A 26,984-nucleotide genomic window follows, 5' to 3' on the forward strand; every position below is an offset into this window, starting at 1 on the left:
TGTGCGCAGGTGCAGAGTCAACTTCGAAGGGTTTAGAAGTGGCTTTGGTTAAAAAAACAAGAAGAGTCCCACAGCGAGTGTTCTTGTTAAAAAGTTGAAATTGAAAGAAAAAAAAAGTTGAAATTGAGTGACGCGCTCATTGAAAATGACCTTTAATGGGACGTTCGTTTTAATGGGATGCCGTTCGTCTCTGAGCTTTAGCCTTGACTTACACTAAGCTGTATCATAACTGAGAAAAAGAAGGCGGGAGTTTTCTTATCTTTTTTCTTGGAAAATAATGAACTTCTTGCAGTTATTTGTAACAGTTAAATTTACATTTCACTATCAACATGTCTATTTTTATGCTACAAACATACAAAGTAAGCCTATATTTTCTTCTAGTAAAATTTTCACAACTGAGGAACTTTCACAGATTCTGAAATACAGTTGTGTTTTTGTATTTATACATACATATACATATATATATACACACACATATATATGTACATGAAATATTTGTGAGAAAGCTAAATGCAGATAAAGCAGTTAAATAACAGTATTCCTACTCTAAAATTAAAGATCATTTTGCTGTGATTTTTCTCAAAAGTGAATGAGAATATTTTTCTATACCTATAGTTTACTTCATTTCTACCCTCATTATACTTATTGACTTTATTTTTCACAAAAGACAAAAGCTGTGTGTGATCAGAGATCAGAATCATTATTACAATTTTTAATATTTTTTAAATTATAAGAGTAATAGAACAGAACATTCGAAATGTGGAAAAAATGAAAGACATAAATATTGTCTTAATAAGTTATTATTACATGGTTTTTGCGATGCGTTTCACATGGTATAAAACATAAACCCATTCCCCTTCGTCTCCTGCTTTTATCGCTTAACTTCTCTTGTAATCCTTTGCCCAAGTTGCTACACAGTCTTCACAACTATTGTTTTTAATGGTCTGCTGATATTCCTTTGTGCAATAAGCCACGATTTTAAAGTTATTTGTAATTAATTTTTAATTACACATGTTCCTTTAATTCATTAGATTCCATTAAAAGCAAACTCAACTTTCAAAATTGGTGTCAAGATCCAGATGTGCCTAAGGCCGTATCAATGCATCAGATAAACCATAGCGATTTTCCCTTTTGTCCATTCTGTCATTCGTTTGATGCCCATCGATGCAATGATAGTACTCAAAATCAAACAAACGTGTGTTTTACACGTTATATAGGAATTTATTGCAGGGAACCCTCATGTCTAAGAAGTGTGGGCATTTGACTGTTACTAACTACTGTGTAATTACTGTAGCCAATAATGTGCTAACTGTGAAATACACTGCCTTGATCTTGAGCCTTCTTCCACCCTGCCCAACCCAAATTAATCCATCTCTTCCCCTTCTTTCCTTTAGCGATGTGTTAGAATTGTTTGCAAAGAGCTTGTTCGTTCCACTGCCAGTCACGTTCACTTGCATACATGCTCCAGCCCCCTCCACCCTCTGTCGTAAGCTCTCAGAGGGCAGGAAAGGCTCTCTCGTTTTGGGATGGCTGCTGCATTACCCCGCATGCAGTAGAAGTTCACCGATGTTACGACCCCCTGCTTCTGTTTTCGTCTGTAATGCTTACAGAAGGCAGCGTTGGGAAATGCAATGATGTTAAAGATGTTTGCTCTCTCATTTCTCTTCCACCAGTGGGATGGAGTAGGACCTCTTCCAGACTGTGCAGAACCACCAAAAGGGATCCAGATGCTGTGGCACCCATCAATAGTCAAACCCTACCTCACACTGCTCTCTGAGTGCTCAAATGCAGACACGCTGGAAGGGGCGGCAGGCGCCCTGCAGAACTTGGCTGCAGGGAGCTGGAAGGTATGGCGAGTTTGTTACAATACAAAAGGAATCTGGGATGATGAGCACGACCTTAGAACGTAACAGAAGGCCAGTTTTGAGAAATGTCATTCTAATAATGTTTCTGAGGACGTTAGAGAAATACCAGTCACATTGAACTGTTGGACATAGGGATTTCTTTTAAAAATTCTTCTTAAGGGCTTAGGGGTTCTCGAAGAGCACACAAAACACAGTTGGATAGATGTTAAGTATAGTCACTGAAAACATTGCGATATGTTTTCCATTCTGTTTGCATACCTGAGCTACCTCATTTTCAGGGGAGATCGCGCTGTGTTGATGCTTTTCAAAGCACTATCGTTGGCTGTTAAGGGAGCTAATACTCAAATAGCTTGCATAAAACCCATGCAAATCCCTATCCTGTCCCCAAGAACTTCTCACATTTTTAAATTATGGGCTTACAGAGAAGAATAGTATTTCTAGTTATCTTTGACAAAACTGTTAAAGCAAATATATGTTTGGGAAGCAGATCAGAGGGCATTTTTGTCGTTCTTATAAACACTCACCGTCCCTGATTGGTTTTCATGGAAATTTCCATGACCTTTATTTTGGGTAGAAGTGGATTTACCATAGCAAAGAATTCTTGAGTTTGGTCACTAATTGTTAACATAAGCTAACTTTCATTGTGGCATAAAAAAGTATAACTTCTTAGGAAAAATGAGGGTGTTTGGAGAAAATATCAAGAGAGGAAGTTCGGATCTCTGCCATGCATTTTCCATTCATATAATATCAAAGCCTATATTTGGGATATGCATAAACACTCTTGAACATTCACTTTCTTTAAAACAGTGTTAGTAGAGGCACACAGCTACAGGTGAGTCTCAGACGCTCCGTGCTATGGGCACCACACCCACTGACCTCAGCATTGTCCTACAGCTATATCCTCCCTTCTTGTTACACCTTCCAGGATCTGCCTTCTTGTCACCTCTGTGTGTGTGTGTGTGTGTGTGATCCTTTGTTTCCATTGCTACAGTCTCAGCTGCAGGTGTGACATCCCGGCCCCTGGGGTCCAGGCCCTGACAACACTTCTCAGGAGCTGGCTGCTGATGCCTCGGCAGGCCCACCCTCCCTTTGAGAGTCTCAGGAATGGACACACTGTCCCTTCACTGCCGCCCCCCACCCCCACCCATAGGCATCCCTAATGTTGTGCTGGAAGAATTCAGGTTGGGCAAGACTCGAAGTGCAGCAGAGTCATGCCAGGCAGAATTCTAGAGTCGAGCCTTGCATGAGTAAGAAAGAGATAATTATGGAAATCGCTTCCTTGAATTAACCCTTAGATCTTTTATTCCCTTCTACATTTAGGAGACTTTGATTCAAATCACAGTTCAAACCTAGGCTCTATCTCTTCCGAGCTTTGTGACGCTGGGCAAATTATAACACCCCATTATGTCTCTGACGTGTCATCTTTAGCAGAGAAGAGTGTGGCTGCTTCACATCACCTCATGCACATCAATCACAACACTAAATACAAAGATGGGAGCAGGATGTCATGGGTCTTGGGTTGTCATTATGTACAGCCGAGAGTACTTAGTTGCTGCAAGTCACCATCCAGCCCCTCTGCCTTGGAGGACTAACTGAGCACGAGAAAGTAGGCTCTGACCTGCAGGAATGAGTCTGACCAGAGACACAAAGCTATCAAAATGCTAGCAAATCAAGTGTGCCTTCTTAAAGTATGATTTTTTTAGTGAGTTATTATTTTCTTTGAGAAATATTTAGGCTCTTACACCAGTTTAAAAATGGAGACATAGCTGTGAGCTCTGTAGGATTTTAAATGTAAGACTATAATCTTTGCTTTAAAAGTTAAATGCTATATTCCACATATTCAAAAAGTTAGTTAAAACCGTAGAAAACATATTAAAGACTCCCAAAAAATCTCCTTGAGTTAAAGCATTTAAAACAGCAACAACAACAACAACAACAAATACATGGCAATGGGAATAATTGCATATTAGACATTGCAGAAGAAAAGATTAGTGAACTGGAAGACGGCAGTGGAAATTATACAAAATTAAACAGAAAAGAGAAAAAAAAAAGTACAGTAGCCTGATATATGTGTAATTGCTATTCCCAAATGAGAGGAAAGAGAAAAGAGAGAACAAGAAAAACCATTTGAAAAAAACAATGGTTAAAAGCATTTCAAATTTAATGAAAACCATAAACACAGATCAAAGCAGCTCAAGGGACCCCAAGCACAAGAAACATGAAGAAACTACAGCAAGGTGCATCATAATCGAATTGCTCAAAATCAGTAGTAAAGAAAAAAATCTTAAAAGCAGCCAAAAAAAAAAAAAAAAAAAAAGACATGTTCTAAGAACTGTACCACATCTAAACACCAAAATTATTCATTTATTTACGCAGGTCCTTACTGAGCTGCTAAGAATGTCCTCCAGAAAGAAATCTGGTCTGTAAACCCTCTAAGGGTAGACACCCAGCCCCATTTATTTATTTACACCCTGTGTTCGGCTGAGCAAAAGTGCTCAGACAGAAGCGTTTATGACGTGGCATCTAGAAAGACATGTGGATGGCAGTCGTTCCCATTCGTGAACACTTGTCAGTCACTAAGCGGTTAACACCACACATTGTGAGCAGGCCGTCTTCACACGATCACAGTCCATGATGGGAACATGAAGTCAACACAATATAAAGTTGACAGAAAGGAGTTGTTGGCGAACCATTTTCTTTTCCATGTCCGGACTCATCTTGCAGACTGCGGATTTTCATAGCATTGTCCACTTCCACAGCTCCAGGAGTGTTGACCTTCTTGTTTAAATTATCAGGCTCTGTGTCCCAGAGGTAACCAGGTCAGCTGGAATTGCTGCTGAGATATGTCCAGGAATTGGTGTTTGGAGTATGAAAAAGATAAGACTAAATTTTTTTTTACTATTTTGATATTTAAAAATTCTCTCCTACCTTGGATTATAAAAAAGAAATTATGGGAGAAATATAATAAAAATTCTCAGTATTTCCTGGCAATAACATCTTGCTGACTGTTTTCAGTGCATAAACCTGCCCATTAGTTCAGCATGGTTATCCCCAGTGTGAGATTTATCCCCACATATTCAGAGGACACTTACTTGGTTATTTTTTTTCTATTGCTAATAGACTAGAGACTACTAAGAAGAAGGCAGAAGAGTCTGGAGCAGATGTAGTCAATGTCACAAACATCTTTCTCAATTTTAGACCAAGTTTTAACAACTGTGATCATTGGATTTCTCAGTCCACATCGGATTTCGAACAACATATTAAAAAATGCAAGGAGTGCCTCTGATAAGCAGGCATACAGATCTGCCACAAGAAGGGAGAGTAAATCCTCTGATGGCAAAGAGAAAAGACAGAAGAATTAGAAAACATAATCAAGGATATAAGAGAGAAAAACTGTCAGAGTTCATTCAATGTCTTGGCTATTACATATAGTCTAATAACTGATAATCATAATGCTGACCCTCTGTCATCAAGAAAGTGTTAAATCATTACTAGTCATCTTAAAAGACAGAAAGCATTTTGGAGAGATTTCTATCCCAATAGTTAAAGTAGAATTTTACTCTCAGGATATCAACCTTATTTATAAGAAGCACTTGTCTTCCTAATGATCCTGGACAAATGGAATTGCTCTTGCAGAGCGAGGGACTGCTAAGGTATAATATTTATGTGTAGCTATAAATATATATATACTTACATAAGAATTTTCTCATTAAAATACAAATACACAAACATGCATAAAAGTCACTGACATTATTGTCATCTCGTATAACTTATTAATTTACTATATTAAATGGTAAGGGAATGTGTGGGAAGTAAATGTAGACAATGTATAGGGGTGATTTTTGAAGATCATTATTAAGCCAAACACTGCTAAATTTTTATAATTTTTAAAGGGTTAATAATAACTCCTATGAAAACTGAACAGAGAAATCCTTACTTTAAAAAGACTTTAAAAATCTTAAATAATTAAAAGACTGATTCAGGATACATAGCAGCATCAAGTTTCATGAGGATATTGTTGCCATCTGAAACCTGGAGTTCAAAGAATGTGTTTTTATAGCAACTGTAGAAAGTTAGTGACATTTTTTTAGTAGCCTTAAGTTTTTATGACCCAAACAAAGCAAAAATGTGAAGGTAAAACACCAGAATTTTCCATAGAGACAGGTTTTTTATAGACCTTGTCATCTGAAATAGTAACTTTTCTTTGTAGAGAGGTCATACACGCTCATTTACTGTGACAAGTTGACTGGCAGGCTAGATCTTCATAACGGCCCTAAATACTTTTTAAACTTTAAAACACTCATTACTTGGTTTATGAGTGTCAAACATATAGCATTATGGCAGAAGCAAAGTGATAAATGTTTTTCATAGAGAGCATAGACTTTGGTTACTTTTTTTTCATTTACAGTACAATGTTTTGTTTTTGTTTTTTGTCACAGAATATTAAAACAATTGGATTTAGTAGATTGCAGATCTCCAAAATGAATAAATGCTCTTTTCAACTCCTATTTATGAGTATTTCCACTGTAATTGAACTTTGTGAAAACTCAGGGTTTGAACTATAGAATTCTATATATCTGCCCTTGCTATCAAGCCAAACAGGTTAGATATTTTTGTTTAGTCTGTTTTCCCCTGAAAATGTGACCATTCTCAAAGACTCTATTCTTTCGCTATTTAGTTTTAAAATAAGATAGACTAAAGGGACAGTTGGATATTCATCCGTTAATATTTAATGAGCTAACATGATAGCAACATAGATGTGAAGAAGAAACAGAATCTTCTGCCATGTGGCCCAAATGAATTAAAAACAAGGGAACTAGGAAATTTGAGACTTGTCCCTAGAGACAGGGTCAGTAGCCTTGAGAAGGACACTGAATTTGTTCTCCGACTGGACAAACTTGGTAAATCAGATAAGAATCCACACTAGAGAGAATGATGAGAGGCACGGTGTGAAAACCACACAGTTTCTAGATATTTCTAACATTTTTTTTTATAGTAAACTTCCAGTTAAACTAAGACTGAATAAGTAAGCTTTTTTTTTTTTTTTTTTGGTATTTTCTGCTCTCTTATGAGAATGAGATACCATCGTAAAAACATGACATCATAAATGAATTCTGAAACAAATTTCCAAATCTCGTGCATCTGTATGAAATTCACTTTGGTGGCCATGTGACACTACAAGATGCTAAAGTGCTTCTGGAAGATGAAATTATGTTTGGAAGAATTCAGTTTGAAAAAAATGGTACTTCGCCATGTCAAAGAAAAAGTGGGGACACTGGCTAATTTGATAAAGGAAATCCATGGGGAAACAATCAAAGAACAAAACCCCTTAATTGCGGACTAAGTATCTACAACAAGAGAACTTTTCAAGTGTAGGAATATTAACTAATTCAGAATTTTAGCACTATAAAGGGCTTCGCCTCATCATAGAATATTTAGCAATTAAAACAGATACTATCTGTAGTCGTTGAGCAAATTCTTAGGATTTCAAGAGGGAAAGGCTAGTTAAATTACAGTGTTAATCTCCTTTTGGAACATGGGTCAGTCTTAAGGACATCATCTTAGTTTAAGAAGAGGAGAAATAGTTGTAAAAATTATAGCTATTAATCCTAAAAATGGCTGGGCTGGAATTTTTAAAAGTCAAGCCCCTGGAAACCACATCAGACCGAGGTAGCCTGGGTTCAAAGGGTTAAAAAGGTATCGACTTCACTTTATCACCAAACTCAATACCGAGGAACATTCTTGAACACCAACTCTTGTGCAAGTGACTTTCTTTGTTTTATGTAATTCCGTTTAGTTTCATCTAATTTTGCCAGATGCAAGGGAAAAAAAAAAGAAGGAACAAAAAAACCTTTAATTTAGATACCACTCGGTAAACTCAACCAAGTTCTGTTTCCCAGTTTCTCAGGCCTTAATTTAAACCTTGGCCACATTTCCGTTTGTCAGTTTCATCCTTTCCTGCCCCCTGCAAATGATGTTAAACTTGGGGCATGGGGGGGGGGGCAGTGTCTACAGGCATGTCTCTGCAGGGGTTGGGGATTGGGCAACCCACACACTCTTCTAACCACCGCGGGCTTCCAAGGCAGCTCACTTCTGTTTTGGAAAAATTATAGGCGCCTCAGGTTTCTGTGTTGAAACGTGAGCAGTACCCCTCATTTCCCAAGTAACTTTCTCTACATGGTGCCTCTGTACTGTCTTTTACTCCTTGTTGGGTTACACGTTGGCTCCACTTGACCTACTCCAAGACTGGTCCATTGGTCACTGCCACTTCAGAAGCATCACCATGACATGTCTGCACGTCAGGAAGACTTATGGAACCTTGCAACATCTTTCGAGTAAAACATAAATAATGATTTCTTCTGCGTTGTATACTAAGCTAATATTGGGAATTTTCCATCCACATAGAAACACATACACAACTAAAAGTTTCAAAATGGAAGTTATTTCTGTGCAGCAATAGCAATAATATAAGATCAAACCTGTTGTCTCGTCCTCCCTTTTCACTGATGAAGAACGTACCACTTTTGACCATTTTCATATACCAAAAAGGTATCTATAGTGTATACACATTTTGGCCACACATATCCATTTTTTTACCCTCAGATCAGTTCCCAGCAAAGCCGAAGGACTCTCATCATTTTCCAAACACCAAATCATCCTTCCATCCACCATGGGAAGGATATAATAGCTGGACTTGTAAGAAGATAAAATCATAGCCTTTCCTCCTTGGCTCATGTCAGATATGGCCAGGTTCTCTAACATCAACTTCCAGAAGGATGGAGGGGAAGGCAAGGCAGTGTCAGGGAGATTGAGCACAGAGAATTAAGGGAGAAAGAAGGAGATGATGGCCAAGGAGGGAATGTTGTCAGCATCACAAAGAAACAGACCTGGAGTGGCAGAACCTGGGGGTCAGGGGGCACAGCTCCTCCCTGTGGGCAGGTCACTTAACAATTTTATGTTTAGATTTCCTCATCGACAAAATAAGAATATTAACGCCACCTCCCAGGGGCTTGGGGAGCTAAAAGAGATCACTAACTGGCGTCTTTGGCTGGGATGAGGCGGCCGTAGGAAAGAGGTCGTCTCTGGCACCCATGCACCAGCCTGCCGGCCCTCCCAAGAACATCCCCTGTGGTCTCCCAGAAGGCCCAGAATACCTCCCCAGAGTAAAAATCGATTGTTGGTGTTCAGCTCACAATTTGTAAACACCGACCCCACACTCTGATTTCTGTTCTTTTCTCTAGCTTCCCTCCTTAGTTTCAGGGAGAAACCCAGAGGGGCTGTATAAGCTCAGGTTTCCCTTTTTTTCTGGGCCCCGGAGGCCAGAGGTTTCCAACTAGGGAAGGAGGTCAACGAAAATTATCTTTCCTGGGAAGGGGTACCACATCCACACATCCAAATGCCAAGAAGCAGCATCCAAAACGTGACGTCTTTCCAGACCTGAGCCTTCCTGACCATCCACTTCTTTGACCCCTGAGAGCAGGGCTGTGAAATAGTTCACGAGACCAGTTCTAGCTGCTTCCCACCCCCTCAGGCTTCCCGGAGCTGGGGGCGCAGAGCGAGGGCAGGAGAAGAGCTTACCATGTGAGCGGATGGGGATAAGAAACGATGTGAATGTGACTTCTAACGTAGGACGGGATGAAGTTGTGTGTTTTTTTAATCTCATATTTCATGCAGGGCTGGGCTGAGGATGTGGCAGGCATGGCGTATGCCCTACGTTCACTGCCAGAGGGGGCTCCCTGCCTGCCACAGGTGAGAGCCAGCTCTGGGGTGTCTGCCCCAGTGGGGGAGGGCGGGAGGGGCCCGCTGAGGGAGGGGTGGGGACTTTGCTCCACCTGTGGTGGTCCCCAGGAGGACTTCCGCACAGAATCCAAAACTTCACGTCCTGGATGTTCACTTTCTTAGATCGTAAATGCGATTGCGGCAGATTAAACACATATGCTGCTGGTTGCTTTCCGTAGTACACACTGTTAACCTGGCACACTCTACGAGAGTATAAAGTGTGTGCGCACGTTCCTGAGGACTCTGGGCCTCCCTGCATTCCGTTGATCGAGTTGGAATGCTTGATCATTCTGCTATTGCAAGTACCTTTCAATAGTACAGTTAAGTGTGTTGCATTAAGGCTGCCAACCACCAACCCAAGACAAACTGTAGATCTTCCCTTACAAATTAGACATTGAATTGTGGCCCTAGACACACTACATTTTGATCTTAATGTTTTTGTAATTTATATTTTCACTCTCGATTTTCAATGTCGTATTTAATTCTCTTTACCCCTACCTTTCACTGACATATTTATTCTTTATTATTCAACAAATTTACCGAAAGTGTGTTTGGCAGCTCATCTCTGCCCCACCTCCAAATTCACTTCTCTTAAAAAAAAAAAAAAAACTCCAACACGCAACCTTTTATCATTTTCTACTTTTTCCGGGGTTCATTTTTTTATTCTTCTTACTGTCAATAGCCAGCCCTTCCTGACCCAAATCATCGCATCTTAAAGCATTGAGTATACACATCAAGCAAATGACTAAAAATGGCACCAGAAAAGGAAAATGCACTTAACTGATTAACCCTGAAGTCTTTAGCATATACTGAAGGCAAAAAATAATAATAATAAATGTTAAAGCATTCAAATCCATGTCTAACCTATTCAGCCCCTTCTAAACCAGGTCTTGATAACGCAGCCTTTTCGGCTCCTGTACGCGGCAGTCGGAAACCCCGCACGCGCTGCCCGCCCACGGGGCCTCCCGCCTCCGCTTCTAACGCCGTGGCCTCCGTCTCCTTTGCAGTGGTCAGTGTACATCCGGGCCGCCGTGCGCAAGGAGAAGGGCCTGCCCATCCTCGTGGAGCTGCTGCGAATAGATAACGACCGCGTGGTGTGCGCCGTGGCCACCGCGCTGCGCAACATGGCCCTGGACGTCCGAAATAAGGAGCTCATCGGTAGGTGCTGCGCGTTCTCTCGGGCGCGCCCCGGCGTCGCCGTCTGCACAGAGGGTGCCCTCCGCCTGCCCCAGCGCACGTGTGCAACGCACACGTGCAACGCACACGTGCAGCGCACGCGCATGCAGAAACCGGGCCTGCGTTACAGGCCGCGTGTTCGCCCAGCTCTCCTGGTCTCCACTTGCGCCCCGGGTTTACCTGTTAGAGTACGGGGGACGTGCTGGGTTTGTTGACATTTCTAATCTTTGCAATGACCGCGGTGGCCAGAACTGGATGTCGTCTTCTTCCCCGCCCTCCGAATCCCTGCAGGGCTCTTGATTTGCTTTCCAGGTGGTGAACGGGATGGTCCCGGGACACAGGCCACTTTGCCTTTCCTCTTACTTTTTAAATTTGTTTTGGATGAGACCATATTGGCACTTTAATCCTGTTTTTTTAGAGAATCATCTCCCTTTAATTTGGTATTGAAGAGATAGGGAGGACCTTTTACTAATGAACATTAAAGAGGTCATCCATTCATCTGTGTGTTCAATGAATATTTATCTATGACTTACCGTGTTCCAGGCCTGTTCCGGGCCCAGAGATTACATCCGCGGGCAAAACAGGAAGCTTTACCAACACGGAGTTTCCACTGGGGAGAGGGGAGATGTGTGGTAAACAGAAAACGCGGGCGAATCCCATTGTGTGTTACAAACATTCCATGGGGAGAAACGGACCCGGGTAAAGGAGACTGTAATTGGTGAGGTTTCTGGGTCGTTTTTTGTTTTTTGTTTAATTGAAGTGAAATTCCCATAGCATAAAATTAACCATTTGAAAAGGTACCATTTCATGGCATTTAGTGTTTTACCAATATTGTACGACCACCACTTATATGGAGTTCCAAAACATTTTCATCCCTCTAAGGAAAACCCGGTACCATTAGTCACCCCCCATCACCCCTCCTCCCAGCCCCTGGCAGCCACCAAGGTATGTTCTGTACCTATGGATTTTCCTTCTCAGGTGGTTTCATGTAAATGCAATAACATAGTGTGTGAGCTTTTCTGTCTGACTTCTTTTACTTAGCATGAGGAGTTTTGATCATAAATACGACGTCAAGGTCAAGGTAAGAGTTGTTGAGGAGGTAGTAGTTGAGCAAAGGCTTGAAGGAGGAAAGAGCGGGCTACATGGATATTTGGCGGTAGGGCATCGAAGCTGACAGCGCAGCCTCTGCAGCCAGCCCCCTAGAAGGGGAGCCAGGTGGGAGCCAGTGGGTTCAGGACCTTAAAGGGGCCTCATGTGCCTGGGGCAGAGCAAGCAGTGGGAGCCCAGGCTGGAGAGGCCGCCTGGTTCCTCCCTCTGTAGGTGGGAAGATGCCCAGGGCAGAGCTGAATGATGCCTGGAAGACTGGGGAGCCAGCAGGGAGCTGGACCACCTGCCACAGGTTCAGGTTATATAGCCCCAGGGGATCTAGGGGAGAGCAGGCGAGAGCAGGTGAAGGAGCAGGATCGCCATTCCCAGGGCAGCTGGAATGCCAGGTGTGGACCCAAGTGTCGTACGCACCTTCTACGTAGATACATGGATCCGTTGTTGCTATTCAAATTCCTGAGCGTGGCGTACTCAGCCCCTTGTGATCTGGAAACCAGTCATTTCTTCCCCTGCCATTTCACAGTGCCCGTCGTACCCTCTGATAAAACCCGAAGCCTTTGCACGTCTCCAGCCATGTCTTGTGCAGAGGGAAACCAGCTTTTGAATCTGCGTCTAATAATTGCCGTTTCTCGTTATGCTTGCCGTGCATTACAAGCCATGAAACAAATATAGTTTGATATTTAAATACAGTCTGAATTTAATTTAAATGTCGTTTGCGGATTTTGTTTAGTATTGAAACTAGCCATTGGCTCAAGGGGTCAAGAGACTCTCCCTGTCCGCTGTCCTCTTCCCGCCATAGTTGTTTCTGACAGACCAGAGCTGAGGCTTCCAATAAAATTCCATTGCTCCTCTAGAAAATGGAAGAAAAATCAATAGCTAATGAGTCTACTGCCTGGATGCTACTCGGTATTGTGAGTTTGCCTATTTTATTTCTTTGATGGATTAAAATATAACAGAATAGTGAACTGTTGATTGTTTTTCTATCTTCTAAGCATCCCTTCTTTCTCAAAAGCCAGTTACCTCATACTTAGTCTGAGGCGGGGACTCTTGGAGCACCATATGGCCCATTTAAATTAAGCTTTTACCATCAAATGTCACCAGTCAGGAAAGGGAGCCAATCATTGAAACATAGAAGTGAAAATATCTAAGGCTTTATGAGATCAATAACTTTTTTCTTGAAAAAAGTTTCTTGAAAAAGAAAAGCAAAATTTAACAAAAAATCACACCATTATATTCTATATAGGAGAAAGGAACTGTGACCTTTGCAAACTCTTTTACTTAAGTATTGTATCAAAGTCATGGTTTTTATAAGAAAATGCTACATAGGACTTTATATATTGAAAAGAAAGTTGCAATGACTTTGAACAAAGAATGAAAATATTGGTACATTTTCCCTTTTCCATCAACTGTCACTGAGAACTTTGGTGGCCTCATATAGTTTCATAGTGAAAGATCATCTGTATTCTGAAAACTCCCAAAGAGATATCTCTGGCATGAGTCCCACGTCTCCGTGTCCAACCATCTGTCCGACCTCGCCACTGGAGATCTCACAGACGTCTCAAATACAACACTTCCAGGCCCGAGTTCCTTATCTTCTCTGCATACACGATCCTTCCACAGTCTTCCACATGACACCGAGTGACAGTTTGTCCTTACAGAGGTCCGGGCCAGACACCTCGCAGTCCCCTTTGACTCCTCACCCTTCATTTAATCCATGAACAAATGTGGTCTTCTCTATTTTCCCAGAATCGGACACTTCTCACCTGACACTTTGTCCCCAATCTCCCACCATCTCTCACCTGGGGTGTTACCACGGCCGTCTACCTGGTCTCCCTGCTCCTCCCGTCACCCCTACAGTGTACTGTCAACACAGAAGCCCGAGTGGCCCTGTTAAAACCTTAGAGCCCGTTATGTCTCCACTCACAGCCCTCTGATGGCTCTTTCTCTCTCCCCATATAAAATGAAGACTTTGAAGGCACGATTGTATGGGATACAGCTCTCTGTTCCCTCTCCAACCTCACCTTCTCCCCTCTTCCTGTCACTAAGTTTTCTGAGGCCACCAGGTCAGTGAGGTTCCCTTACCACAGGAGCCACATCCTTCGGGCCCTTTGAACTCGCTGCTCCCTCTGCCAGAGTCCTCTTCCTCTGCATGTTCATACACCTCAGTCAGCCCACTCGGGTCCTTCTTCAAGTGCTGCTTGCCCGCTAGAACCTTCTCTGGCTTCATTCTTAAAATCTCACCCCTAACTCCATTCCCTGCTTTCTGTTTCTCCACGGCACTGAGCACCTTCTGACATACAACATATTACGTGTCTTGTTTCTTGTCTGTCTCCCCATGCTGGAATGGTAGCTCGTTTCATTTATCTTAAGTAATCTTCTAATTTATCTTCAATGTCCATCGTGTAGCCTTACGTTTGTGTTGTCTTTTACTTTTATGGGAAGTTCTGGTTTGTTTGTTCACCTACATCGCTCACGTACCTGGAATAGCAGCCAATCCATAGTAGAGACTTTATCAATATTTGCTAAATGAATAACTGAACTAACTTTTTTCCTGTTTGTCCATCACCTTAAGATGAATTCCAAATCAGCAAACCATTAAGCAAGCAAATTAAATACAACCTTAACGAAATAGAAGGGTTTTCATACCAATATAGACAGTCATCAAAAAGCCAGTTCATTTACCAGATATATGCAAACTCTCAGGATTTCGGAAGGAACGCAGTTCACACCACTGGTTCTGGGGTTTCCCTTTAAATTACATCTCTTCGTAGACCGTTCCTTTAGTCCGGGGCAGTGGGAGGTGGAAGAAATGGCTCTCACTCTCTGGTTAAGTAATGGTTTGTCTTCCTCGGACGCCGTTATCAGGAAAACTTCAGATAATCTATTGAGCCACGGTCGCCCTATCCCGTCAGCTCTAATGAGGACCATATGGTAGCAACACAAGCCACGGCACATCCTCCGCCTCCCCCGCGTCGTCCCGTGCGGGCGGTTGCCACGGTTCTGCGTGTGTGTGCCGTCGGTCAGTACGCGTGCTCCGGGTAAATCGCCATGTTCTCCTGAGTGACGTGAGGTGCGGTAGTCCAGGTTAAGCCACTTTCATACATTTCTTCGCAACCTTCCGAAAATGTTAATTATCCTTCTGAGCAAAGTATCAGCTCATCATCAGAAAGGTTTTTTTGTTTAAAGAATGGTAGTAATTAGCCTCGGTGAGAAGAGCAAACAATATTGTGTCACTTGACAGAGTTTAGCAAAATGCCATCTATTTCATGAGGCTGACTGTTCCTGGTGATGATGGCAGATCGTCAGTCAAATCGCCACCCTCTCTGCCAACAAACAAAACCTCAAAGACCAGAAAAAAAAAACCCATAAAAAACCATATAAATGCTAGACAAGGGAGAGAGACATCTACCACTTGGCAAACATTGGTCATTCACCCATGACTACCCATCCATGGAAAATAATCCTAGGGAGAGTAATTTCATCACATTATGCTGTTTTGTTTTGTGCGTTTGCAGACAGCATAGAAAATCAAAAGACTGGATCAAACCAGTCACTAAGTAGAGTGTGGGCACTGCAAGGAAGTCTCCCAGCATGTGAGATCATCTGTTCGGCTGATGCCGGGGTGCCGCACAGGAGGCCCCCCCGCCCATGCTCACCCCAAATGGCATCCCATCTGTAAAGGCACTTTTTCATGAAATCTTCAACCATCCCCCGGTGAAGGCTACTCTTTGAACTCAGCAGAGGCGGGTAGCACCTGCTTGATGAGAACCCTCTTATCTTAGATTTCCGTTGTGTCGTTTTATGTTTGGATTGTCTTTTACTTTGATGTGTACGCATCACACCTTCTCCCAACGAGATAACAGGCGGGATCCGCACCCTGTTTAATTTTGTGTCCTACGGTGCTCAGCACTTTGCTACGCCTGTACCAGGCACTCAGTACCTGTTTGCTGAACGGATTCACTGGTGGGCGAATAACTAGAGCTATTCATGCTGAAGAACAGATGTAGAGGAGGTTTGGCAAATAGAGAGGGAGGCACAGCGGGGAATGTCTGGTGCGGCCTCTTCCCACAGCATCCGGGGAGCTGCGGAAAGGCAGACCGCTTAGATGCGCCCTGAAATCCACACTCCTGACCACACTCGCTCATGCCGCGGGGACTTTGGAAGGGCTTCGAGACCGAGGAGGAAGGAGAAACACTTTCTTTCTGCGTGCACCTTGACCTTTGCCCAAGGCTGGCAGCGCTGCCGCGCCTGCAGGTGGTATTGGCATGGCTAACCGAGCACCCAGCCTCCCCCCTCTTGCCGGAGCGGCGGCGGCTCGCCACGCTTTCTGGCAGGCGAGCCAGGGCGGGGGTGCCGCGAGCATCCACCCCAGTCCCCGCACCCCTGCCCGAACTGCAGGGAAGGGCCTCGCCCCGCCTCGCGGACCTGGCCCGTCCCCGCTACCCCCCCCCCCCCGTCCTTTCCCCTCTTCCTCTCTGCGTTGCATGACCCTGTCCTGTGCTCTTTCCCTGTTTGGATGGTTGGCTCTCCGCATTCAGAAGGATCTCTAAGAATCCTCCTTCGACGCCCCCGCACATTCCTATCACGTAATCCATTCTCCGTAGTTCCGCAGACCTCATCACGTTGTCAACTAGCCGAGGCTCAGTCCAGGCAACACCTCTTCCAGCCTCGCGGGAAGCGCCGGACAGAACCCCACTCTCCCTGGGGCCATGTCGTAGGGGGCGTCTGCTGGCTCCCAAACGCAGCTGTCCCCCAGAAGAAATGGAAGAGAAGGGGGCTCCACGTCTCCAGGTGTACCCAGCAGTGCACGCCTCATACCTGCCCACGCCGGTGAAATCATGAACAAGACAGGGGAAGTGGCTGACCTGGGAGGGCACCGGGGGCCAAGCCGCAGAGCCGCTGCTGTTTCTCTGTCCTCACGGGGTTTTCAGATCATCCCTTTCGTTCACCCTGGGGTGTCGGCCGAGCAGAGCAGGAGGAGGGCGCTCCCAGCTTCCTCTTTCTTGCCCGATCTGTTTTAAATATTCAGACGAAAGGTTTTATGTGGCCCCTCTAAAGACTGTTTATAGACAATGATATGAGAGCCGATTATATTTAAAGGGAAAGGTTCTTTGATAAATAAATCTAAATGCCCTTAAATAATCAAACAAAGAAAGAAAGAAAAACTACGTTGCGTTTAAGTGACGATGAAGACTGAATAAAGAAAAGGTAAGGTTCCTAAAATGACCAGTGTCTCGCCCCCTGCCCGCCCCTCACCACAAGTCCACGCTTTGCTCAGTGAGAAACGCATTTTCCTTTGGGGAGCCGGACGGTGGCACCTGTCTCGGATCTGTGCCGTCCTGAGTGGTGTGTTGCCTTGGAAGCATTCCGTCTCACCTGGTGACCTCACAGCCGTGGAACTCTAGACCTGATACGGATGGTCGTCAGAGCCGGGGAAGCGCTTTTACCCAGTTCTCCGATCGTGAGAGTGCATTCTCTGGGGGAACAGACAGGTCCATCCAGCTGGGTCTCCGTCTCCTCGAAGCCGCTTCAGACGCTGCTCAGGGCATCCTCAGACCTCATCCACATCCTTCTGCTGGAACCGAAACACCTCCTGTCCTCATCCCCTGGGCACTCGGGGAGTGCTTGTGCCCACAGTGTCTCCTAGCAGAACTGGGGAGCAGAGGGCTCTAAAAGCGTATGGCTCCCCCATCGGTTAAAACACACACGTGCATGGGCTTCATTCTGGCCTCGTCGCACACCGGTGGCCTGCGTGCGGCAGAGCCCCTGGAGTGAGGGCCCCTCCCTGGCCACGCGTCACGGAGAGCCGTGGGCACCTTCTCGACCGGCTTCCTGGCCCTGGGGAGGCAGTCCCCGCTGTGCCGAGTGCGAGAGACGTTCTGGAAACATCTTATTCCTGGGAACGTGTGACCGTCACTTTACGAAGTCGGTGTCAGGACATGTTAGCGACATGCCTCCTCTGCTTTTCAAAACATGAGTCCTCAGCGCTGGCAGGTGTCGTTTTAATTAAAGCACATGCAGTTTCAACCAGGACTTTACAAGGAAGCCTGGGTTTCCTCGTTGCCGGCCCGCGTTAGTGGCGGGATTTCACGAGCCAGGTCCTGGGCAGCAGGAGCCCTGCGTGTTTCGGCTGAAACTTGGTGTCTCAGATTAAGTGCCCGCACTCGGACTCTTGTCTCCCAAACCGGAGAACCTCATCTCGTGGATGCCGCCTCCTTTTCTGGCGGATCCATGGGGTCTTCGTTAATTAACATTAGACACCTGCTGGGGAATTTGGCGGCTGAGTCTGGCAGATAAGAATTCCTTGGAAAAGGGAATCGTAAATAAATCGAAGAGCCAACAATTATTGTATTAAACAAGACAGCGATTTCGCCCCTTGGGAGTCCTCCATGTGGGGAGAAAAGGCGAAAGTGAGAGATTTCCTGTTGATTGCAAATCAGGACTTCTGTCTGCGTAAGGACCTCAAAGGAAAGAGAGAAAACCCATTTACTGCAGTCTGGCTATTCATCTGATGCCTGCCCAGGTTTAGAAGGAAAAACAAAAATGCTTTAGGGAAGGGAATGCGTGGGAAATGAAATGTCTCTCCTCAAATACCCCCAATCTTGAGAATCTAAAAATAGAAAAAGAAGATTTCAGCAAAGCGATGCTTTTAAATTGTATTCTCTCTGTGTTGACTGTCATCCTCTTCCCTGGGCAAACAAACAAAGGTTGAAAAGAGATTGTTATTTTCACCCTTTCTTACTAAAAATAATGGGTGAGAAGGTAATTTAAGTGTTTAAAGATGAATGCTCTTAACTATTCAGGCTTATGCTTGGTCATGATGTATTGAGGAAGTTACAGAGCAGGCAAGGATGGCTGTACTTGGGGGTTCTGCTAAAAAAGGGGGTGTAGGCTGGCGCCGTGAATTGAACGGGCAGTTGGTTCCACTCTGGAGGACATGAGCAGTGAGAGGAGAAGGGGGCAGGCGATGGCGTGGAGGCAGCCATCCGAGGAAGGGCACGGCAGACCCCAGGCGGGAGGTGGGACCCAGCGGGCAGATGCTGGCCTGGGGGCACAGCCAGCCCCTGGCATCTGGGCGGCCCCGGGCCGGGACCCAGGGCTCCAGTCTGGGAAATACGGGCATAAGCAGCAAGAGCATATTGTGCTCCTAGAGAGGAAGCAAGCCGCTGCGACTTAAGAAGAAGCCCACCTGTTCATCCGGCCAGACTGGGGCCAAAGAGGGATTTGGAGAGACAGGCGTAAAATCGGGCGGTTTCCATCGGCACCTCGTCGGATGCCCTAAGTTCTTTCAGGAAGCACTCGGAGATTTCTTCCCTTGTAACCAGGACAATTCCCGACACTTTACTGTGAGGAAAGCCTGTTTTCCAAATTTAAAATGAAATTTCCCCATTCGATTGTGTGTGTGTGTTTCGTGTCTTTGAACAGTGTCAGGTCAAGCGAATGGCTTTGTAGTGGACGATGAAAGGCAAGTAGCTTGTTTCCTGAAGCACATAATGCCCTTTGGGTCTCGAATTTTATCATCCTCACTATTTAGTGCAGGCAGTGAACCCGAAACCGTACAGACCAGGCCGATGAAGGCATGCAGCGTTGTGCGATGCGAAAGATAGATCGGAAGATAAAAAGTGCCCGCGGTCCTCGCCTTGAGACTCGAACAGTCTGATGTCCTCATCAGAAAGGGATGTCCTAGCTATGAAGTGGAGAATGGCGGCGTTAAACTTCCTAATTGCATATCAACAAACTTAATACCGCCCAGCATCTGCGTGAGAGTCAGGTCCATGGTGAGAGTGATGTTGTCGCTCTTAAAGAGTTGAAATCCGGGTGTGTGTGACAGATGGCTCACAAGCTGTCTCACCAGCAGATAGCTGTGGCGGGCCGTGTGCCAGGACCCCTGGGGACACCGTCGTGGTCAGCCCTCAGCCCAGTCCTGTAGACCAGCGTTCCCCACGCAGTGCGCCCCCAGTGGGTCACCGCCGTGCTGAGCGTCCGATACCCTCAGTCCTCGGGAGGGTTCGGGAGCACCTGAGTCTGCCCGCGCACCTGGACCGACGGCCCCCCACAGGGCGGCGCTCCTGCCCCAGGACAGCGCACAGGTGCTGCCGGCTTCTGGGTGCGCTGTGCCGAGGAGGCCATCCGAAAGCTCTGCCCCAGACGGGCCCGCCGCCTACACAGCCCAGGACACGGTGTGTCCACTCTGCCACTGTCCGGAGCTCAAAGGGTGGGACTTTCAAGTCACCATCCCCTTTTTTTCCTCGTGACTTCATCCAGAGCCTCGTTTTTTTCCACTTATCTTCATTTTCAGTGATAGAAACAAATGGAAGCTTTGGGGGTTTTCCTTCCTTTTCCTTCGTCCTCATACAGTAAACCCATCACGATGTCTTGTTGGCGCTTCCTGAGGGAGATTCTTCAGTCTCTCTACTGTTCACATATGTCACCTCTCTGTTCCAGCCAGGAGAGGGGCAGGTGCCGGGCACACTCAGAGGTCCCGCCCTGGCCGCTCCACCCCTCCCCCTCCCGGCACTCCCCCGCCACCCCGCGTCGCCAGGACCCCATCACACGGGACCCTGGGCGCAGAATGCCCAGCCCCTCCCCTGTGTGGATGACACGAAATGAACCCTGCCACCTGGTTCATTTTCGACAAAACGGTTTTATTAAGGGCCCAGGAGTCTCGCGCTTCCCAGAACGGGCTCGTCTCTCTCTTAATCTCACGCGAACCTTCCGGCATCATTTGGCATTTTCATATGTCTTGGTTTCTAAAATGAAACTTTCTGGTTTCCTCCCTTCTCCCTTTTTCCCTTTGGCATTTTCTCCTCCAGTCTGTCTCAAAGCCCTGTCCTGAGTCCATCTTCTGTAAAGCTCATCACTTAAGTTACTTGTGATACCAATTTTCCAGGTCCCCAATTCCCATTTGGTTCTTCCTTATGGTTTCCATGTCACTGCTGAATTTGTCTGTTCTTTTTTTTCATTCATGTCATTCATTTTCCCATGAGATAGTTTAACGTATGTATCACAGATAAAGTCCTGTCTGCTTATTCTGACATCTTGGTTATTTGTATATTTGCTTATTTGACTACCTTTTCTCTTAATTTTTGGTGGCATTTTCCTGCTTCTTTAAACGTCTTGTGACTCGTTTGTCATGTCAGGCACTGTGCGTTAAACCTGTAGAATCATCTGAAGTCAGTGACATGCCTCCAACAAAAACACTCAGTGTCCTCTGTCAGGTTGCTACGGCGGAGACCTGAGTTCATGTCACTCATATTTTAGTTACGATCAGCTCAGTAGCCGCTCTAGTTAAATCCAGTTTTACCACTAAGTTCAAACATTTCAAGAGCATGATCAGTATTTAACCTATGGCTGGGCTTGGACGCAGAGTGCCTACGGGTTCCAGAGAGTTCTCTCTGGCTTGCAGCGTGGGCATCAGTTTTCTGAACTGCAGGAGCTGGCTCTCCCCGCCATCCCTTCCTCTCTCACCTCTGCTGGGAGGCTCACCTGCCAGGCGTCCGGATGACCGCGTGGCCCACGTCGTTCGGGTCGCTTTACTCGCGCGTGCTCCGCGTCCGTCCTCGAGGCTCACTGTTCCCAGGCTCTCGGCCGTCCTGCTAGCCGGGCGCCCTCCCCGCCGTCCCTGCTCTTCCCGTCCTCTTTCCGGCTCGCGCACTTCAGCTCATCTCTCCCCGCAGTTATTCTTCCGTCTCCTTTCCTATCCACTCCCTACCCGTCTTCCTCATCGATGCACCCCCAAACTTAGCACATAAGGAAGGCTGTGAACAGCGCTTCAGACGAGCTGACACATCCCGAGGAACAAGAACACCCTTCTCGTTCTCTTCCGATGTTTCCTTTGAAAGCCCCGACAGTGTCCCGCCCCGTGTGAGTGCGAGGCCGGCCGTGGTCGGGGCTGCCTCGGTGCAATTCTGCTACAGCCTGAGGTCCATGCGAGCAGGGCTGGTGTCCTCCTGGTTCGTGCTCGAACCCCTAGGACAGGGCCGTTTGGGCATCTAGTAGATGCTTATTACATTTCATTCGAATGCATCATAATAGATAGAAGTCATAATATCGCGGTTTTGTAAACCAAATTCCCATCATCATACGTAGATTTTCCTCTTTATGCAACGATAGTTATAACCTCTACCTCGGTGTCCTTGACGATTGAGACCTCTCTGCACCCCCTTCTCACCTGGGACATGCCACCACCACTGCACCCCCCAGAATAAAACCAAGCGCCTTATTTTTCTTATACAAACCAAAGAAAATGAGAAACACTGTTTTAGAATGTGATTCTTGGTCTTGGTTGTACATTGGAATTACCTGAGCTTATCTCCAGAGACGTTCAGGTATTAGCATTTATTTCGAGGCTTCCCGAGGGATTGTAATGTAGAGCCGAGGTTGATAACTACTGCTTTAGCATTCTATAAGATCCATCATAAGTAAAAAGAACCTGCTAATCTCCTGGAAAACTATCTTCTTTCAATTTTGCAATATTTTATAATAACTGCAGTCTAAGCCTAGGGTTTTTTTCCTGAGGCATCCAATTTCTTTGATTAGAAATGTTGTAAAAATTTTCTCCAGAAAATTTCTGATCCAGATTTCCTCCTTACATTATTGGACATAATAGGTAATTGCTTTGAACTAGTCTATTCCAGTTAACATGGCCACTAATGGTTTTGATATCTAGAGTCAAATCAAAGCATAAATTTTTGCAAATATATCTACAGCAGGAATATCAAGTGGGTGTCAGTCCCTCGTTTTAGTTTAATCTTTCATAACACGTGCTCAAATGAAGAGAGAGAGCCTCTTCACTTTGGCAAAGGACTCCGACTACCTTTCCACTTAATAAAGCCCCATATGTTTGAAGACTAATTTAATCAAGAGGACAAGTATAAAGCGCTTGTTTAAAACGTCAAGTGCAAGCGTAAGACCAACCGTCGAGTTCAGAGCTGACAGCATCCTTTCCACTCACGGCGTCCGACTTCCCGGCCGGTCGGGAGGCCTGCCCGCGTCCAGCGCGGTCGGATGGGGGACCGGAGGTGCTACCTTCTTCCCTCGTACCACCTTCCCTCAGCTCTAACCCTGCCTCCTCAAGGCACATCTGGATGTCCCCTCTCCTACTTAGACCCATGGCTTTTTTGAGATTATGTCTCTACCTGGAGTTGAGGAAGGAAACAAATTCCCTGGGCATACCGGTGAGCAAGCAAGGGAGGAGAAAAATAAACAGAAAATGTACAAATCCGTGCTTTGAGATAGAGTCCTGCCTCACAAGCATCTTCGAAAACACTAGGGTGTTAGCATTACTTTCTGAGAGCTACTTTTTCTGATCTAAAGCTACTTATCACCTCTCACATTTACTATGTTTGGCTGCTACCTCATATCTTATGCTCGAATGGTTTTAAAAACGTGTTCTCTTTCGTATGCAGAGGTGATGTTAGACAGTGTGTGCTTTAAGCTGATTTTGAATCTGTCGTGACAAGATTTTTCAGATGCCCGTCCATCTTGTCCGCCACCCCAGCCCCTGACCAACAGTGTGTGTTGTGTGCAGGTGTCTCCAGGGTTTCATATGGAGGCCTTGACCTTGCCTGTGTGTCATGCATCGATGCTAATCTACTGAACCAAGGAAAGGCAGATAGTGGGGAGACCCAAGTAGTAATTCCTTTGACTGCACTGAACATTCCTCAGTCGACCTGATACTGTATATCCTAGTATAAGTGTCACCGACTTCTGTGACACCTCATTTACCCAAAAGAGCATTGTTGGAATTATATTTCATTTCTACCTATTCTCATTATTGGTCCAGGTGGAGGAGAAGAGGTAGGGTATTGACAAGGATATGATAAATATTGGCAAGTATTGTCTCTAAATTATCTTCACATAGGAAAATAGAGGAATTATTCAGTTATCTACTTTCCATTAGGCAAAGGACTAGAACTAGCTAAAGAGATTTGAATTACAAAGTAGAGGGCCTCCCTGGGATCAATTTTTTAAGCGGTCAGGCTATGAGCAACCAACAGTGAGTACAGAGCCTTCGGTAATCAAGTGTAATTTGTGACAAAGCCCACCTCGAAGGGCGAGTGAGCTCCCATGTGTACACGTGATGGCCTCTGCGGTGATCAGAAGCAAACGGGATGGGGGCTGACTGCGTGGTGCCTTGTCTTCCTCCCTCGTTGCTTACATGTCCAGCAACACCATCTTCAGGCTCCCGGCCGGCTCCGAGGGCCACCCCACTCCACACTGGTGGCTCTGGGCGGTGATGGAATGGAGGACCTGGGCCGTTGAGACGGGAACGATACTCGGAGAGCCAATGCTGGGGAAGCAGAGGAAAACGACAGACGAGGGACAGTGTCGGTGACAGTGACAGAGACAAGCACTGTCCCCGCTGCTTAATCTGTGAGCCTCCTGCTCCCAGGGCCCCTGGGAGGAAACCGAGGGCCCGACCGAAACTGGACGCAGAGTAAACTAACAGCAACCGCCTGGAACCCCGGTCGGCCGAGCAAGCCTGACGGATCAGTCAGTCTGACGAGGAACAGAGGGAATGAAAAGTATCCAGCCTGTGCCAAAAATTGGTTACCGTATTGCTTCCCTCTAAGTACTGGGCTGAACTTTTAGGAACGGGTACTGCATTCCTGTTTTGCTTTGGTAGGAGAGAGGGGTGATCGTGGCTCGTGGAACTGCCGGGGCCGGGTAGACCCGGGCCCATCACCAGCCAGCTGCAGCCTTGGCCTCGGGGACAGCGGATTATCAGCTCCAGGCGCGTGAGGGGGAGGAAGGCGGGGGAAGGAGGAGGACGGGTGCCGAACGGACTCTTCTGTCATGGAGACCCGTGTCCCGGTGACTCCCGTGCTCCCTGTCAAGCCCAGCCCGCCCCACCCACCGTCCCCCATTCTCACTCCCCGCCGTGGACGTGGGGACCGGCCTCTGCTTTGTGTGACGTTCTGCAGGTTCGGGGCCTCTCGCAGACGACCTTCGTCATCTGGTCTCTGCTCCGTGAGCTGGTGACTTGCATGCTAGAGTCTGCTCACTTTTCTTTTTAAATTTATAGACGTATGAGATTCCTTATTTTCAACACAGAGAGAGAGAGAAAAAAAAGGCTCAGATATGTGCCTAAGAACGAGCCAGTGTCTTCACTAAGAGAAAAGGGATGAGGTGGGCCTGCGCCCGCCCCGCCGTCCCCTCAGGCCCGCCTGTAAACGCCTGAGACGGCCCCACTTCTCTTGTCCCCAGAGTTCCCCGAAGCTCCGAGGCCGTTTTATTTTGCTCCTCACTGCCCCTGAATTTCCTTGTCTTGTCTTCACATCCTGCCTGGTAGTCTTCTTAACAGAAGGGTTAATCACGCAGGCCCTGGAGAGGTGGCTGACTGTTTATTGATAGAATCAGGCTGGGACTCATCACAAGAATCACTGGGAGCAGAGGTCTGCTATTTAATGTTGCCAGTGAACTTTCTAAATAACTTTTGAACAACCGTTTACCCCCTATCACACTTTTAAATGTAAATGGTCGCCAAGGATATAGTTTCCCGCGTGATGTTTTAAAAATAAAGCGAACACATCCCTCCCTTAAAGACATCTAAGAAATCTGGATACCATAGTGGTTTGATTTATACAGCATCCTTTTTTAAAAACACATGAGCACATTCTTCATTAATGTCGAAAGATGTATTTTGTACCTTTGCTGTTCGAGCACAGGACCATTCCACATCCATCAAGAATTTACCCTGAGTTATGTCTTTTATGCTTAAGCATGTCTCTCTTATTGATCATTCTTTCTGCAAACAAGATATATACAAATAAAAACTTATTTTTAAAATACTGCTTATGGTATTAGGCTTTAGGTTAAAATTGCCCTATGGATTAAGTTATTACTGGAATTATTAGCAGGATGCAGTTGATCAAAACAGCATGCATCATACATCTTGATTAAAACTCTAAATAGAAAAATTAAAATTGTATTGGAAATGTATTCCTTGGATGGATGAGCCCTTTTACCCCAATCAATTCTTGTGAATATTACTTACTTCTTGACTGAACAGGATCCTGTATCGTTCATCATCCAATTTTTTGGTTTTATAGATTTAAACACTGAGAAACATCACTCGCATGTACGAGGTGAAGGGAATAGAATCTCTTTCCCGATGGCAGTAGCACTTGCTTCTTTGACTTTTTTCTGCCTTTTATTTCTAAACCTCATGGGGATCCGTCATCAGAAGTTGTTTTTAATGATCTACCAAATGACACCTTGTTTAAGTTCTCCAACATTGGAAAAGGTAGAGGATTAGAAACCACCTTATTGGGGCGGAGGAGAGATGAGCGGCATGCCCATCATCGGGGTCATGTCCTTCTCAGCCCAGACACCAGCACTTTGCAGGGCCCTTGGGTTGAACTTGGGGACGATTTCCACTCAGGCACAGGGAGGGACTCGGCTTGCTTCTGCCCAGTCAAGAAAGGGAGCCTGTGAAGGTGCGTGTGGGAGTGATTTCACGCAGATCGGTTTTGTAGTAAGAACGTATAGGGAAACTGGATCCGAAAATGGATTCCCTTAAAACCCCAAGCCCTGTGTTCCCTTAGAAAGTCTACCTGGAGCCTCAGGGCACAAGGGGCCCAGTCCGAAGACCACTGCCCCAGGTAGTCTGACCGACCGTGAGGGACCTGTGGCTGTGACCTTCACATTGCTCCCACGTGTCAGGGCTTCGTGGAAGAAGGGCGTGCTGCTCTGACAGATTAGCTGTTTTTGCACAAGTCGTTTCCACACATACCATTTTTAAGCTGCAGTTCCCCAGAGGGAGCTTACCACATAGAGAAAAGCGGCCGACTGCGTGGCAAGACTCGCCAGGCGAGATTTAAGGATTACATTCGAAGCTAATTAAGACTACAGTATGAATTTTATGCTAGATCATAATTTCTTATCTACATGTAAAGTATCATTAGTGGGACAATGAGTAGAGTATTTAAAACTTCCAGGGGACTAATTAAATATAAAGAAGTCCAGTTTTAAGACCGGAAGCTCTACAGTTCAGTTCTCATACCATAAGTCTAACGCGATTATTTAATACACTTGCCAAGATAGCGTAATAAGAAT

The 26,984-nt window shown here is 45.6% G+C and overlaps 1 protein-coding gene across 4 annotated transcripts in view; it reads left to right on the top strand.

The window, feature by feature from the left end:
* Positions 1–26,984, top strand: part of CTNND2 (catenin delta 2) — a 751,200-nt gene that overhangs the window by 649,300 nt on the left and 74,916 nt on the right. For 2 of the 4 annotated variants that reach the window (XM_036225698.1, XM_036225697.1), the window contains exons 15-17: positions 1,674–1,847; positions 9,540–9,614; positions 10,652–10,802. In XM_036225698.1, coding sequence (XP_036081591.1) covers positions 1,674–1,847; positions 9,540–9,614; positions 10,652–10,802 — 400 coding nt within the window. The remainder of the gene's footprint in view (positions 1–1,673; positions 1,848–9,539; positions 9,615–10,651; positions 10,803–26,984) is intronic. The other 2 variants (XM_016163669.2, XM_036225699.1) reach the window with 1 other exon arrangement.

This window comes from Rousettus aegyptiacus, unplaced genomic scaffold (assembly GCF_014176215.1).
Source record: "Rousettus aegyptiacus isolate mRouAeg1 unplaced genomic scaffold, mRouAeg1.p scaffold_m13_p_8, whole genome shotgun sequence".
NCBI lineage: Eukaryota > Metazoa > Chordata > Mammalia > Chiroptera > Pteropodidae > Rousettus > Rousettus aegyptiacus.